The 15,003-nt window shown below is 36.7% G+C and overlaps 1 protein-coding gene across 8 annotated transcripts in view; it reads left to right on the plus strand.

Annotated features, from left to right (window-relative positions):
• Positions 1–15,003, plus strand: part of KMT2E (lysine methyltransferase 2E (inactive)) — a 97,891-nt gene that overhangs the window by 27,826 nt on the left and 55,062 nt on the right. For 7 of the 8 annotated variants that reach the window (XM_089917775.1, XM_089917773.1, XM_089917780.1 and 4 more), the window contains one exon: positions 7,815–7,913. The exons of the other annotated variant lie outside the window; for it this stretch is intronic. In XM_089917775.1, coding sequence (XP_089773901.1) covers positions 7,815–7,913 — 99 coding nt within the window. The remainder of the gene's footprint in view (positions 1–7,814; positions 7,914–15,003) is intronic. 8 annotated transcript variants of the gene reach the window in all.

The raw sequence follows: 15,003 nt of genomic DNA on the forward strand, positions 1-15,003 counted from the left end.
GTTTCTTTCTGAATAAGAAAGATAAAGATGTAAGTATGAGGTGTAGATATTATTTTTAAATTATAGGTGAGGAAACTGAAGTCACAGAGCAGTTAAGTGGCAGAGGCAGAACTTATTGATGTGTTGATTTTAGGCTTATTTCTATTATAGCTCCTTTTTTAATACTGTTACAAAAAGTGATTTATATAACAACTGATTTATTTTGGTATATGGTTCATGTAAGTAGTAGCTTTAGTTTTAGGAGTAGTAAATTCAGTATAATATATGACTGCATGTAACGAAGGTATTCTCATCAGGTCTCTGCTCAAAGATAAGAAATATGAAAGAAAACCTAGACTCCATTACCACTAGATAGATAGGAAAGTGAGCCAGAGTTCGGCCATTTATTAGAATTGTGTGTTTTTTATCCTAATTGGTAGAAATTGACCTATTCTGTTGCTTCTTACCTATTTTACGTCTGACATTCCATCTGAATTACTAAATTGGTTAAAGAAGCAAAGATGAGAAACCCTTCTGGAGCTGGGAAGTGGGAAGAGGTATAAATGGGGAGTGTTAAATGTATTCTTGCCTAGCCTTTTTAAAAGAGAAGAGCCAAATTACTTTTTCCTCTCAGAGACTGGGAACATGATTGCTAACATTGTATTCCTTTTAACATTATTATTACTACCAAATGTTCCGTTAGAAGTCTTTATAATGAGCTTTTATATAATTATGTGTATTTTTGGATGAGGTAGACAAATTAGTAAATGTGACATATCTAAGTTACAGGTGAATTATTTTGAAGGAGGGCTTTTAATACTATGCCTGGCAATACAGTAAATGCCTCTTTGTTGACTTGAGAGTACTAAAGAGAGATATCTGGGTTTTCAGTTTTGTTTTGCCACTAACATACTTAATTATGGTAGACTTACTTATGGTAGACTTAAGCCACTTAATTATGGTAGACTTTTGTGTCTTCATTTGAAAAACAGGGTTTGGATTGAAGTATTAATGTGACTCTTTTTGACTGCAAATTTCTGAGATTCAGTACATTTTTACTATCTATATTTTGTTTATAGTATTTGATATTAAGTTATTTCAGTGTCACTAGAGCCACCTGCTGACAGAATTGATTAATTTGTTGAAGTGTTTGGTTGCTTTTAGTCTGAATTTCTGTAATTGAAGATACTAAAATGTTTTGTGTATAATGAAATATTTTCAATAGCTTTTTACTTGTTCATGTTCCACTAGTACTTAACATTTCTGCTTATGATTTCTTTACACTTAATCTACTATCAAGAAGCTAATACTTTCTGCTGCTCTTAAAGTGTTGATTTGCTTATCCTAATTTGGAAGTGCTTTCATTTAAATGTGATTTTGTTTTAATATTCAAAAGCCTATTTTAAAGTACTGTCTTAGCATTGTTTAGAACGGTTCTTAGAATGACGTTGAATTTCTCATTTGCTTTATACTTAATAATAAACACATTTTTTCTCTAATTTTTTTTCCCACTTGTGATACTGATTACAGAGCTCACTGCGTTCATAGAGTTGTCTGTAACGTAGTGTGTAATACCTCTTCATAACCCCAGCAAAAAGTTGGGCAGGTATTATTCCCATTTTGCAAAAGAAATGCAGCTCAAGGAGATAACAGACTTAATTAACTAAGGCCATAGTTAATAAAAAAGGCCATAGTTAATAAAAAATAAGAGAGTTAAACCCAAGGCTGCTTGGCTCCAGATCCGTTTTGCCACGTAGATCCAAGAGCTAAGTTTTCTTAACGGATGAGTTAAATGAAGTAAAATGCCACATGTGATAAACTGAGGGCAATTGTCACACCAAACCTCTCCATTTAAAAACATTTCTTCTATACTATTGTAGTTTGTGTAATTTTAATGTATCTTTAAAAAGTAATAGGTTATAACAAGGACGATAGACATGTTTTGATCACAGATCTGAAGGAGCATACTTGAGAACTCATGGAGATCTTTCACATTCATTACTATAACAGTTAGGGAGCTAGTCTATCCATGTGCAGTTACTGATACCCAAGTGTCCGTTATTGAATGTTTTAAACATTAAAAGGAAAATTAGAGGTTTCACCGAAAACAGTGGTATAAGCTTCTCATTAAAATCCAACTATATTTTGTAGGTTTATACAGGGAAGAAATTAAATTTTTGATGAGGAAGAAGGAAGTCATAAAAGTCCAATTTCAGGAGGAATCAGAGCTTATTTTGATCAATCATTCTAACCTGTTCTTTTTCTGTAAATGCCTCTCTTAATTTAATGATTGGCTTTTCTCTCTTTTTACATCTTCAGTTCACCTGACTACTTAAACGTCTGCACTAAAATGTATAATGAATGATGATTTTTGATGGCCTTTTAAAGAATAAGGATATTTTGATATAAACAAGGTTTTAAATTTGTAAAGTGGTTCCAGGAAAATGTGGCAACATCAGTTAGATTACTGTAAACAAAATGGTAGTTGTCCTGCTTTCTGAGTTTTCAACAATAATCTAGAACTGTAACATATTTGAAAATAGCCTATTTTCATTTTTAAGAATGCAAATATTACATAAATAATTTCAACTTTAATGACCAAAATTGTTCTCCATATTTGTAAAGTTTGTGAAGTGATGACAATTAAAGTGACATAGATTCAGAATTACCAGAAACCAGGCTTTGTGTAACTCTAATAAAATGACAAAAAAAAAAAAAAGACACATAGTACTATTTTGTAATACAGAAATGAGGTATAAAGCTGTTTACCTCATTAGATCATTAATCCATAGGCATAAATAGCACTCTGGTAAATTTCACAGGAATAGTGGGGATAATGCAATTCGGTGGGAAAAGTACTAGACCAACATAAGAGATATGGGCTTTAGTATTTTCTTTGCTATTATAATGCCATGTGACTTAGAATTAAGACTTCATTTTATAAATGTGGAAACTGAGACCCAGAGCGATTATGTGGCATGTCCCATGGATACACAATGACTTAATAATAAATTAGGGCTTGGATCTAGAGTTTGTGGCCCTTAGATCAGTCATCTCCCAGTCTGTAAAACTGGAGGTTGGACAATGTGATGTTTAAAATACCTTCTAGAACAGTGCCTGAACATCACTTTAGAGCAGCAGATACTCTGTTTCCCTGAATAGTAGCTGTCCAGCTGCACTCTGTGCCACACCAAGCAGGACTCAGCAGCTGATCCTCAACCCCTAGCTTCATGACAGCATTGTCTGGGGGTCCAGGAACTGCCCTCCACATTATGCCTGTCTAGACTCAGCAGGAGCAGATCTACTACCACCAGTTCTAGGCCAGAACAAAACTACTTCCAATCTGAGGGAAAGAAACCATATCCTGAAACTCCCTTGGGGCCATATGCAGACGAGCCCTACTATATCTTTGTTCTATCTGCTCTACTAACCAAGTCTTAGCAACAGCCTTTTACCTTTTCCAAGACCCCAGTATCACCTCATGGGGTCAGAGGTAGGTTCTGAGAGTGGCTAATTCAGATTAAGTCTTGACCTTTTGTCAGTATTATCTGTGCCTCTCATTCCTGTAATTCCTTGTGCACTGTCTAAATTGTAGGCCCATTCAGATGCTTGAATCTTTGCATCGTTCACCCTTGTATTCTTCCACTTGCTCCATACGAATCGGCTTTTACTTTGACCATGCTACTGGCATACTGAAGCTAATGCATGGTTTTCAGGCCTCATATTGCTTGCTCTCTCAGCAGGATTTGATGCTATTGATTCTCTGTACCTTTGGCTTCAGTGAAACTATCCTTTTGTGGTTTTCTTTCTTTTTCTCAAATTGTAGTAAAATATACATAACATAAAACTTACCATTTTAACTATTTTAAAGTTTACAGGTTGGTGGCATAAAGTACATGAAGTACATTCACAGTGTTACCACAGTATCCAGGCAAGAGATGACAAGGGCTTGGACTAGGAAAATGGTAGAAATGGAGAGAGGTGTACTGATTCTAAATGTATATTGGAAGGAGACACAGGATCGACCATAGCATTAGTGTGGAGGGTGAGGGCAAAGGAGCGATCAAGAATGACACGTTAGGGTTTTGGATTAAGCAACTGGATGGAGATAGAGTTGTTTAAAGAAAAAGATGATCCTGGGGAAAAAAGAAAACATTTGTGGGCAGAAGATCAAGCAAAAACTGAGAAAGAGTGGCCAGTTAAGTGTGGTACCCAGAAAGCTGGCAGAGTTAATAAATCTTTTTAGGAGAAGGGAATGTTTATTTACATCAAATGCTGAAAAGTGTATATAAATTACGATTACCAATTGGTTTGACAACATGGGTAGTTAAAGTGCTGTTGTGCAGCCTGATGTGGAGCACAGACAACTCTTTCAAGGAGTTTTTTCTAAAGAGGAACAGAGAAATGGAAAGATAAGTAAAAGGGGGCAGGCGTTTTAAATGGAATAATAAATAAGACAGGAATGATCTAACATAGAGGGAGACTGAAGATACAGGAGACATGGGATAATAACTGCAGGCAAGAGTAAAGTGTAAAGATCTTGAAAAGGTGAGAAGGGATGAGAACCAGAGGGCAAGTGAAAGAATAGGACTGTAATAAAAAGAGTGACATTTTTCCATTTTACAAGAGAAAAACAGAATTTGAATATAAATACAAGATTTTAGATAATGGAGTTGTGTTCCCAGTACCTAAAACAGTAGCTGGTATATAATAAACCCTCAATAAATATTTACTAATAAATTAATAAGAAATTCCTGTTGAGTTCTTGTTACATTTTCAAAGAAAGTTATACCACTGAACTAGTAGTACTTGCTTAAGCCATTGAAATTAGAGAAAAAGGGTACTCTTTATTACAGTCAGTTCTTTCCCAGAATTTGCTCTCTCTAAACAAGCAGTTGGCAAACAAGGATCCCTGAGCCAAATCCAGCCTGCTGCCTGACTTTTGAGTATAAAGTTTTATTAAAACTCAGTCATGGGGCTTCTCTGATGGCGCAGTGCTTAAGAATCCACCGGCCAATGCAGGGGACATGGGTTCGATCCGTCGTCCAGGAAGATCCCACATGCCGCAGAGCAGCTAAGCCCGTGTGCCACAACTACTGAGCCTGCATTCTAGAGCCCGCGAACCACAACAACTGAAGCCAGCGAGCCACAACTACTGAAGCCTGTGTGCCTGGAGGCTCTGCTCCGCCACAAGAGAAGCCACCACAATGAGAAGCCTGTGCACAGCAACAAAGACCCAGTGCAGTCATAAATAAACAAACAAACAAAACTCAGTCATGGACTTCCCTGGTGGCGCAGTGGTTAAGAATCTGCATAAATTAATTAATTTAAAAAACTCAGTCACGGACTTCCCTGGTGGCGCAGTGGTTAAGAATCTGCCTGCCAATGCAGGGGACACGAGTTTGAGCCCTGGTCTTGGAACATCCCACATGCTGTGGAGCAACTAAGCCCACGTGCCACAACTACTTAGCCTGTGCTCTAGAGCCTGCAGGCCACATCTACTGAGCCCACGCACCACAACTACTGAAGTCCGCATGCCTAGAGCCTGTGCTGTGCAACAAGAGAAGCCACTGCTATGAGAGGCCCGCACAATGCAACGAAGAGTAGCCCCCACTCACTGCAACTAGAGAAAGCCTGCACGCAACAAAGACCCATTGCAGCCAAAAATAAAAAATAAAAAAATAAGTTTATTTTAAAAAGTCATGCCCAATTATTTAAATATGTTTTCTGGCTTTCCAGGTACAATAGAGCTGAGTAGTTGCAACAGAAACCGTGTTGTTCCAAGCCTTAAATATATTTAATCTCTGGTCCTTTACGGAAAAGGTTTGCTGGCCCCAGCTCTAAATTTAATTTTAAATTCCAAAATCTGGGACGTGAGAAAGGATTTTCTACAACAAACATGTACTTTATAGTCATGACACATCTAAATTAAGAGGTCTAGTAATGTGGAGAGCTATTTGGGTGGAGCTAATGAGGTAGAATTAGGTTAAGGCTGATTTGGAAGTCATGAACACTTAGGAAATGGTGAAAGCTACAGTACTAGTGGATGGAAACCTCCAGTACAGTTTACAAAGTGTAGACACCTAGAAAACAAAAATATTTAAGAAACAGGAGAAGAAACATTTAAAAAGGAGATTAAGGCATGAAAAGAAAACCAGATGGAAAACAGTTTGGTGGTTTCTCAAAACGTTAAACATAGAATTACCTTATGACCCAGGAATTCTACTCCTAAGTATATACCCAAAAGAACTGAAATCAAGGGCTCAAAACAGGTACTTGAATACCAATATTCACAACAGCATTACTCATAATAGCCAAAAGGTGGAAACATCCCAAGTGTCCATCAACAGATGAACGGATAAACAAAATGTGGTACATCTATACAGTGGAATATTATTCAGCCATAAAAAGGAATAGAATTCTGAAACATGCTACAAATGGATGAACCCTGAAAACATTACACTAAGTAAGCCAGACACAAAAGGATAAATATTTTATAATTCCATAAGTGTCTAGAATGGGCAAATAGAGACAGACGGTAAAATAGAGGTTACTAGGTGCTTGGGCCTGGAGGAGGTAAGAGGTTTAATGAGTACAAAGTGTCTGGGAGGATGAAAAAGTTTGGAAGCAGACAGTAGTAAGTCATGAATCATATGGCTTGAAGGTCTCTTGGTTAACCCCAAAGCTTATTATACACAAATGATTGTGCTCATATCTTAGTTAATTCTATTTCATTTGTTTAGGAGAGGTAGAACTAAAGCTACAAATTTTTTACAGCCTCTTTGTGGTAGATAGATATACGGGACTATAGAACTGAACAAAATGTCCCTTATATGTAAAAAAAAAAAAGTCTTTAAACAGCTAGTCTGATTTCAATGAGTTGAATGCTGTAGTTCTTTAAAGTAACAGTTCTGGTTAGTGCCTATTTCAGGAAGGTGGAAAATACTAAAAAGGCATTAGGAAACTAGCAGAATTAAAATAGTGACAAGAGGGAAACTGAAATTTACTACATTATTTGAGTGACTGAGTACTCACCATGATAGAATATATTAGGACAGAATGTATCAATAGAAGTAGGAAGGATATAAAGTTCTCCAGTATAAGATTTTTAACCAGTTATGGTATTTTAACTAGGAAATTTTAAATCATATTGTCTTTAACCGAGGAAGGCTTAAATTCCCAGATCATATGGTTAAGAGTAGGAGTTTAAAATGTAATTGTATTTTCTCAACTTTAGAGTGTATGTAAAGGTCTCTTTTTGGAAGCTTTTTAGTAATGTGCTGTAGATCAAAAACAGGCCCTTGAAGCTGACTCGAGCTTTGTGTGGCTAAACAGCCAAGTAGAAAGTTTCTTTCAGAATTCAGAACTGTCTTAAATGGAAAAGTCGACTCAAAGAAGTTTGGCATGACATGTAACAACTAGAAATTAAGTGGATGAAAAGATAATTTGATGCGTATTTGGCAAATGACACCAAGTTTAGTAAGGTTTTAAAAACACATTATAAGAAGGAAGCCTGCCAGAGTATTAACGGAAACTTCTTGTTGGTGGTGTAATTGATAGATCCAGGGATTATCAAGAGTTAAGTCTTCTTTCAGTAATAAAATATTTTAAAGTCATTTATTTCCACATTGTCATTGAAAGTAGCTAAGTTTCAAATGAATCTAACAGTGGTTAATGTGCCCTGTGTTCTGTACCTAATAAAAAATTAATGTAGGTAAATCATCAAGGTGGGTTGGTCCTGTACTTAGTATTGAAGGAATTCAAGAATAAAATTGCAGAATTATTAGTTATAATAGCAAGTTGCATAGTTTCATATCCCTTTCTTCAATAAAAAGGTTACCAGTTTGGACCTGGGCACCCTACACTCATGAGGATCACTTTGAAACTAGACGGGGTACTACGTGTTTTTCAGTGAAGCAAAGAACTGAGCAAAGGTAACTTACCAGTAAGGAGGAGTTTTGGAGAGGTAGCACTTTTTACATGTTCTCATCAGGTTCAGAGCTTCTAAACCTACTGAATCTGGGAGAATTATTCACAGATTGCTCCACCTCACATTTGAAACCCTCAGCTTTATTTTGCCATGCTGCTGCTCTGATCTTTCCTGTGGGAGAAACAAACCATTAGTGGCTCTGTATAGTTTTTCAGGATAAAGATCATATTCCTTAGCTGGATACCCAAGGTACTTCTTGAACTGTTCCTTGCCTGACTTATCTGCCCTCATCTCTGGCCCCTTCTCTATACCTTTAACTCTTTCTGCTCTGAATTTTAGCAGTTCTTTTTAACCTGTGCTTCCTAAACTACAGTGAATGTAGATTGAGGTGCTTATTACAATATAGATTTGTGAGCCTGATCTTAAAAATGTTTGATTCATTTGGTTAAGTAGAGTTGTAAGAAATTGTAACATGCACTACTGATGATTGTGGTGCTGGTGGTCTGTTGATCATGCTTAGAGAAACATGCTTAAACACTTCTTGCTGTTGATATCTCTGATTCCCTGTGCGCCTTCTGTCTGGAATATCTTCTCCATCCCTTCCGCCTCTATTTCTGGGGCTTGTTAACTTATTCTTTAAAACTTACTTAAACTATTATGAATTATTATGAATGGCCCCTGTGGTGTGCCTCTTATAGCACTATTGTAATCATTGATGTACTTGTTTGTCTTCCCCATACATCAGTTTCTTGAGAAGGGCCGCTGTTACTTCTTTATTTTTTGATTTCCAGCATCTCAGTCTTTTCTACTTAGTGTGTGCTCAGATGTTTATTGAATGAGTGAAAACTGTATTATCATAAGTTCCTTGAAGGCAGAGACAGTGTCTTATCTTTATAACTCTCATAGTCCCTAGCAAACATTAGGCCCTCAGTATTTGTTTAATCAGTGCTATTCAAACTGAGGTCTGTGGTTATAATCCCTAGGGAGCTCTGTGAGCTCGCTGAAATTTTAAAATTTTACTATATTAATTTTGAGATAGGTAAAAAGAGTATGTTTAGAATTATTCCGGTTGACTACCACTTAATACCAAATATTGCCATGAGATTTCAAATGCAAGGGCTTGAATTTGTGTTCGATGGTGTTGGTACACAGATCACTTAAAGATCTAATTTAATGTAATCTTTTTCTAAATCCAAATCTACAAAGAAAAATCCCTCTCCTTCTATTATGGGGATTTGTATATTTGATTTTGAGAAACAGCTAAATAAATAAACACTGTCTTGAAGTCTGACTGACCTCTCCATACTCCTTAAAGATTCTACAGGCCATTTTTCCTACCTTTTGCATATGCGTGAGATATTGTCTTTTTCCATCATTACTGCTTTTTTTTTTTTTTTTTTTTTTTTGTGGTACGCCGGCCTCTCACTGCTGTGGCCCCTCGCGTGGCGGATCACAGGCTCCGGACGCGCAGGCTCAGCGTCCATGGCTCACGGGCCCAGCCGCTCCGCGGCACGCGGGATCCTCCCGGACCGGGGCACGAACCCGTGTCCCCTGCATCGGCAGGCGGACTCTCAACCACTGCGCCACCAGAGAAGCGCCATCATTACTGCTTTTTTTTAAATTAAATTTTTTCAATAGAAGATTTACTTCGTTTAACATTCAAATGTTGAAATTCCTGCATATCTTTCAGAAGCATTCTCACATCTAATGAAACCTCATGATGTCACTCCTTATCTTTCCTGTTACTCAGGTAGATATGTCTTTCTCTTGAACCCTACAGAATCTAGAGCCTAGAGCGTTGACCTTTTGCAGCTCCTACAAGGAGGTCTTTTTAAGTTCAACTAAACATTCAGACTTACAAGACTGTCGTAGGCCATACTTGGCATTAGTCTACATGGTAAATAGGATAGGAGCCATAGCTTATCAGAGGTTAGCATCAAGTGTTCCTCTCTGTGTGTCTATGAAAGAGTACAGTCAGCCATCCAGGAGTTATTTTCTTGGGTTGTCAGGTGACTGGTCAGGGACAAGGACTTAAGATCCACATTGGGCAGATGTGAGGGTGTTCCCTAATTTAGAAACCCCATGCACCTCAGAAGCCAATATTTCTTGTAACAACCATAGGCAGAACTTCCAGTTTCCCTTCCAGGAGTCACTGCATCTTGGGGAAGTTCACATCTTTGGCATCCTCATCAAGTTATTTATAATTTTCCCAGTCCAGATACAATTAATTTACCAACCAAGGATCATTTTTATTAATGTACCTAGCAGTATAGCAAATTAGCTATCAGGTTTGCAGGGGATCAGAGGCAGAAAGTTGACCAAAGATCAAGGTCTCATGCATAAGAGGAAAGAGTTTTTTTTAAGCATTTACTCATATCTTTCTTAGGGCATTACCCTATTTTTGCCTTGTATGGGGGTTTTTGTATACCTGTCCCTTTTTGCTAACCCTGCCATTCCTTCCACGATCAGAAACTCTGAGGAGAGGGGTGTGAGTAGGTTTTATATATCTTTCTATCCTGTCTAGAATCTAACAAGTTACTTTACATATTGAACATCATCATAGAACTATTTGTTGAATTACGGTTTGTGTGCTCCTTTGATTGTAAGGTAAATACACACAAGAAAAACCCAGAAAAATTCTGTAGGTGGGATTTATCATAGATTTATAGATCAATAGATCTATAGATCAATAGATTTATCATCTATTTATCATAGATGGAAACAAAGTATAGGAATAAACTTTCTGGATGGAGTGGTCTAAACTGTGGTGTCCTCCTCCAGCATTATTAGGGTTGCTCTGTTTTAATGTCTATATGACTTCTTTGGAATAGGGACTGTATAATGATATCTCCAGATTCATTCTTTCATGTACTGAAAGCTTATGTTAAGGATGATAAGATATAGATTTGAGAGGACTGTGAGTCAGCAGAAAATGGCAAATGCTTCACTATAAGCAGGGACAGAAATATCAATACTAAGATAAGATCATTTCTTGAGTTTGTATAGTAAAGTATGTCAGGAGAGTCCAGCAAAGTGATGATCATCATGAGATTATCATCTCTTTGTACAGGATATATTATACTCATGGCTGTCGTACCCTGCCTTTCTGTCTGCCACATATTATTGAAGAAATAAATCGTCACCAGGGCTTAAGGGGCATGTTATGAAGATTGTTCATAAGTTTGAGACCTGTGTATTGGGAAATATGATAGTTCAGTGGAGGTAGGAGTGAACCTATCTGTATGGATAGGTTCTTAGTCACTTAACATTAAAACATAAAAACTAGGGGGTGCCTTTAAGAGTTTAAAGAGAGGAATCAAATAAAATATTCCCATACAAAATTTTTGAATAAAATAGTAACTTCTCTTTAAGGAGCTCACATACTGCTCCTTGGTTTAACATGTTGGATATTCTTTTCTTTTCTTTTCTTTTTTTTTTTTTGGCTGTGCCCCATGGCATATGGTGTCTTAGTTCCTTGACCAGGAATCGAACCTGCATTCCCTGCATTGGAAGCACGGAGTCTTAACCACTGGATTGCCAGGGAAGTCCCAACATGTTGGATATTAGATTGTGTGAAAAATGTATCTAATACATTGTATCAGATTGTGTTAATCTACATAAACCTTACATATGTATACTGTATTAAGTGTTCCACCAAAATTAGCTTCATTTTTCATTGACATGCTTAAGCCTTAACATACTTCTACATAGCTCTTCTAAAAACCTTTTAAACCAAAAACTTTAGAAATATTCATTTTAAAACAGCCTAAACATTTAAAAAATCTCTGCTGCCAGTGATAGTGATTCCTTGCTTATTAGCTTTTGTGTTGAAATTAGGAATGTTTTAAGCAGTGATTGGAATTAAAACTAGAACATAATCTCATTCTGTAGTTACACCATTTTCTATTTCCTATTTTGTTTGTGGTAAATAACCTTTACTATAGTAATTGGTCCTTGCCTTCTGGAGTGTATAATGTCATTAAAAGAGATAAGGAAAGTAAATATGGAAAAGTGATGTATGTATATTGCTTTGTGTGTTCACGTTGGATTAGTAATACATATGTGTATATATGTATATATACACACACACAGTGTAGCAATAAAACATTTTCCTGGTTAATGTTCTGAATCACCGATCTAGAATTTTAAAACTTTATTATATCAATATTACATGTTCATGATTACTGATTACATTTCTTGGTATAAAGTTTAGTCTTTTGCTATGTAAAAAACTCAGTGGTATATGTGGACTCAACTCTAAGAAAATATGTATTAAAAATCTGCTTTACAAAAGGATAGCAAAGGCACTTATTTCAACCTAATTTAGGGAGTTATGGGACTATACTTTAAAAATAAACTTTATGGGGCTTCCCTGGTGGCGCAGTGGTTAAGAATCTGCCTGCCAATGTAGGGACCTGTGTTCGATCTCTGGTCCGGGAAGATCCCACATTCTGCGGAGCAGGTAAGCCTGTGCGCCACAACTACTGAGCCTGCACTCTAGAGCCCGCGAGCCACAACTACAGAGCCCGCATGCTGCAACTACTGAAGCCTGCGTGCCTAGAGCCCGTGCTCTGCAACAAGAGAAGCCACTGCAATGAGAAGCCCGCGCACCGCGACAAAGAGTAGCCCCCGCTCGCAGCAAGTAGAGAAAGCCCGGGAGCAGCAGCCAAGACCCAACACAGCCAAAAATAAAAATAAAATAAATAAATTTATAAAATAAATAAAAATAAACTTTATAAGGAGTTTAGCACATATTTAGAGCTCAATAAATATTTACTAAGTGATTTAAATATCAATAAGGTTTTGGTACCTTGCAACTTTAGTGATTTATTTAAAATAGGTCTAGTTAAACTTGCACTTAGGACCTTACTGGAATTGAATTATTGTGGAGTTAAGGTTAAAAGCAACTTCAGTCTGAATATTCATAGTTAGAGAGGCATTTCTGAATACATGAGTATGTTACACATTTATAATACATTACAGTTGAGAAAAATACATTTTCACATCCTCTGTGTCATTTGAGTTTCGTCCATATTTCTGGAGAGAGGGTGAAGCAGGTATATTTATCCCCACTTTACAAATAAAAAACTCAGGTTCAGAAAGGTGCATACTGTACCTGTACCCCTTTAATGGCCAGCATTAGACATCTAAGTCCCAATTCCATGTTCTTCCTACTGGATAAAACTTGTTAATTTTGATGGAGTTTGGGAGAGAAAATAATAAATGCATATGGGAAGATGGTTGACAGCATACGAAAATATTACATGAAAAGTAATAAATTAACAGTACAGCAAATAAGTGCTGTAGGAATCTAGGATTTATAAAATTACGAGTTGAAGCAGTCACAAAAGTGCTCCTTAAGGAGTACCTGAAGTGAGCCTTGGGGACTGTGTTGAAATTAAGAAGTAAGGGTTAAGAGAGATTCCCCAGATAGAGGCTTAGAAATAGATGGCGAGGATGTCTTCCTGAGTTGGGAGGAAGTATACCGTTCTTATAGTTACCTATTTTATATAGGACAGTATATGTAAGATAAAAGGCTTGGGGATCTTAAAAAAAAAAAACTTTTTAGTAGGGAAATACAAAAATATGTACAGTAGTAGGGAGAATAGTATAATAATCTCAGGTGGCCATTACTCAGCTTCAGCAGTATTCAGAGTTTTGCCAGTCTTGTTTCACGTATCCCATAGTTTTAAAGATTTTTTTTTTTTTTTTTTTTGGCGGTACGCGGGCCTCTCACTGTAGTGGCCTCTCCTCTTGTGGAGCACAGGCTCCGGATGCGCAGGCTCAGTGGCCATGGCTCACGGGCCCAGCCGCTCCGCGGCATGTGGGATCTTCCCGGACCAGGGCACGAACCCGTGTACCCTGCATCGGCAGGCAGACTCTCAACCACTGCGCCACCAGGGAAGCCCTAAAGATTTTTGAAGCATATCCTCACATCAGTTTAACTATGTATACTTCAGTATGCACCACTAACAGAGAAGGACTTTTTTTTTAAACCACAATACTATTATCTCATATAGCAAAATTAATACTTCCTTAATATAAAATACCCAGTTCATCTTCAGATTTCTTTCACTTGTCTCAAAACTGTCTTTTTGTAATTGGTGTGTTCAAATTGGCTCCAGACAAGATCCACCCATTGTATTTGAAATGTCTCTTGAATCATTTTTTTTATCTGGAACAACACTTTAAATTGTGTTTTTCCTCATACTGTATAAGAAACTGGATCATTTGGCCTACAGAAGTTTCAGTATTCTGTATTTGGCTCTTTTCTTCCTTTTGGCATCATGAATATTCCACTTTCCTCATATTTCTGATAAACTGATATTTAGATAAAGAGATATGGTTAGCTTCAGATTTGTTTTTTCTTCCCTCTTTCATATTTCTTTTTTCAGCATGAGACTTTTTATGTGGGACTTTATATTTTCTGTTGCATAATATTAGAAGAAGCACAGAAAAACTTAGTTGTCTAACCTCCAGTGATGTTAAGAATGATCAAGAAGTTCAGGTGTTGTCAGCCTTATCTGTCCATCATCTTTAAATTTTCAAGGTTTTAGCATCCATGGTTATCTGTTGCCGAAATCCATTATCTCTCGAAGGTAGCAGATTGGTAACTTTTCTAATTTGATCATTCCTCCTGCATTTATTAGCTTTTAGAGAACTTCTAAAAGAAGCAGTCAGTATTGACTTAGTTAATAAGAGAGCATACTTCTTATTTCAGTTTTAGAGCCAGTTGCTTATTAGAATCTCTCTTTCTGCATTTGAGTTTCTCTACCTATGGGAAACAGAATTCAAAGTTTTGAAAACTATAATTCAGGCCATATTGATCATTTGACCATATCTTATTGCTTATACATTAGGAATACTTTAATTACCTGTTTTGTTTTTTTTTAACATTTTGGATATTTTGAATTACCAAACTAGAGAATGATTATCCTTTAGAAAGTTTCACATGGATAAAGATCATCTTTTTGACAATGATCAACGTTTCAGTGATTTAAGAACACATACAAAACAATATATGAATGAATACAAATAATCACACTCTCTTTGAAAAGTGACATCACAGTTATGTAAGTGAAATCTTATTTGCA

This window comes from Delphinapterus leucas, chromosome 9 (assembly GCF_059928025.1).
Source record: "Delphinapterus leucas isolate spDelLeu-1000000601 "Yukka" chromosome 9, BTC_Dleu_Yukka2, whole genome shotgun sequence".
Lineage (NCBI taxonomy): Eukaryota > Metazoa > Chordata > Mammalia > Artiodactyla > Monodontidae > Delphinapterus > Delphinapterus leucas.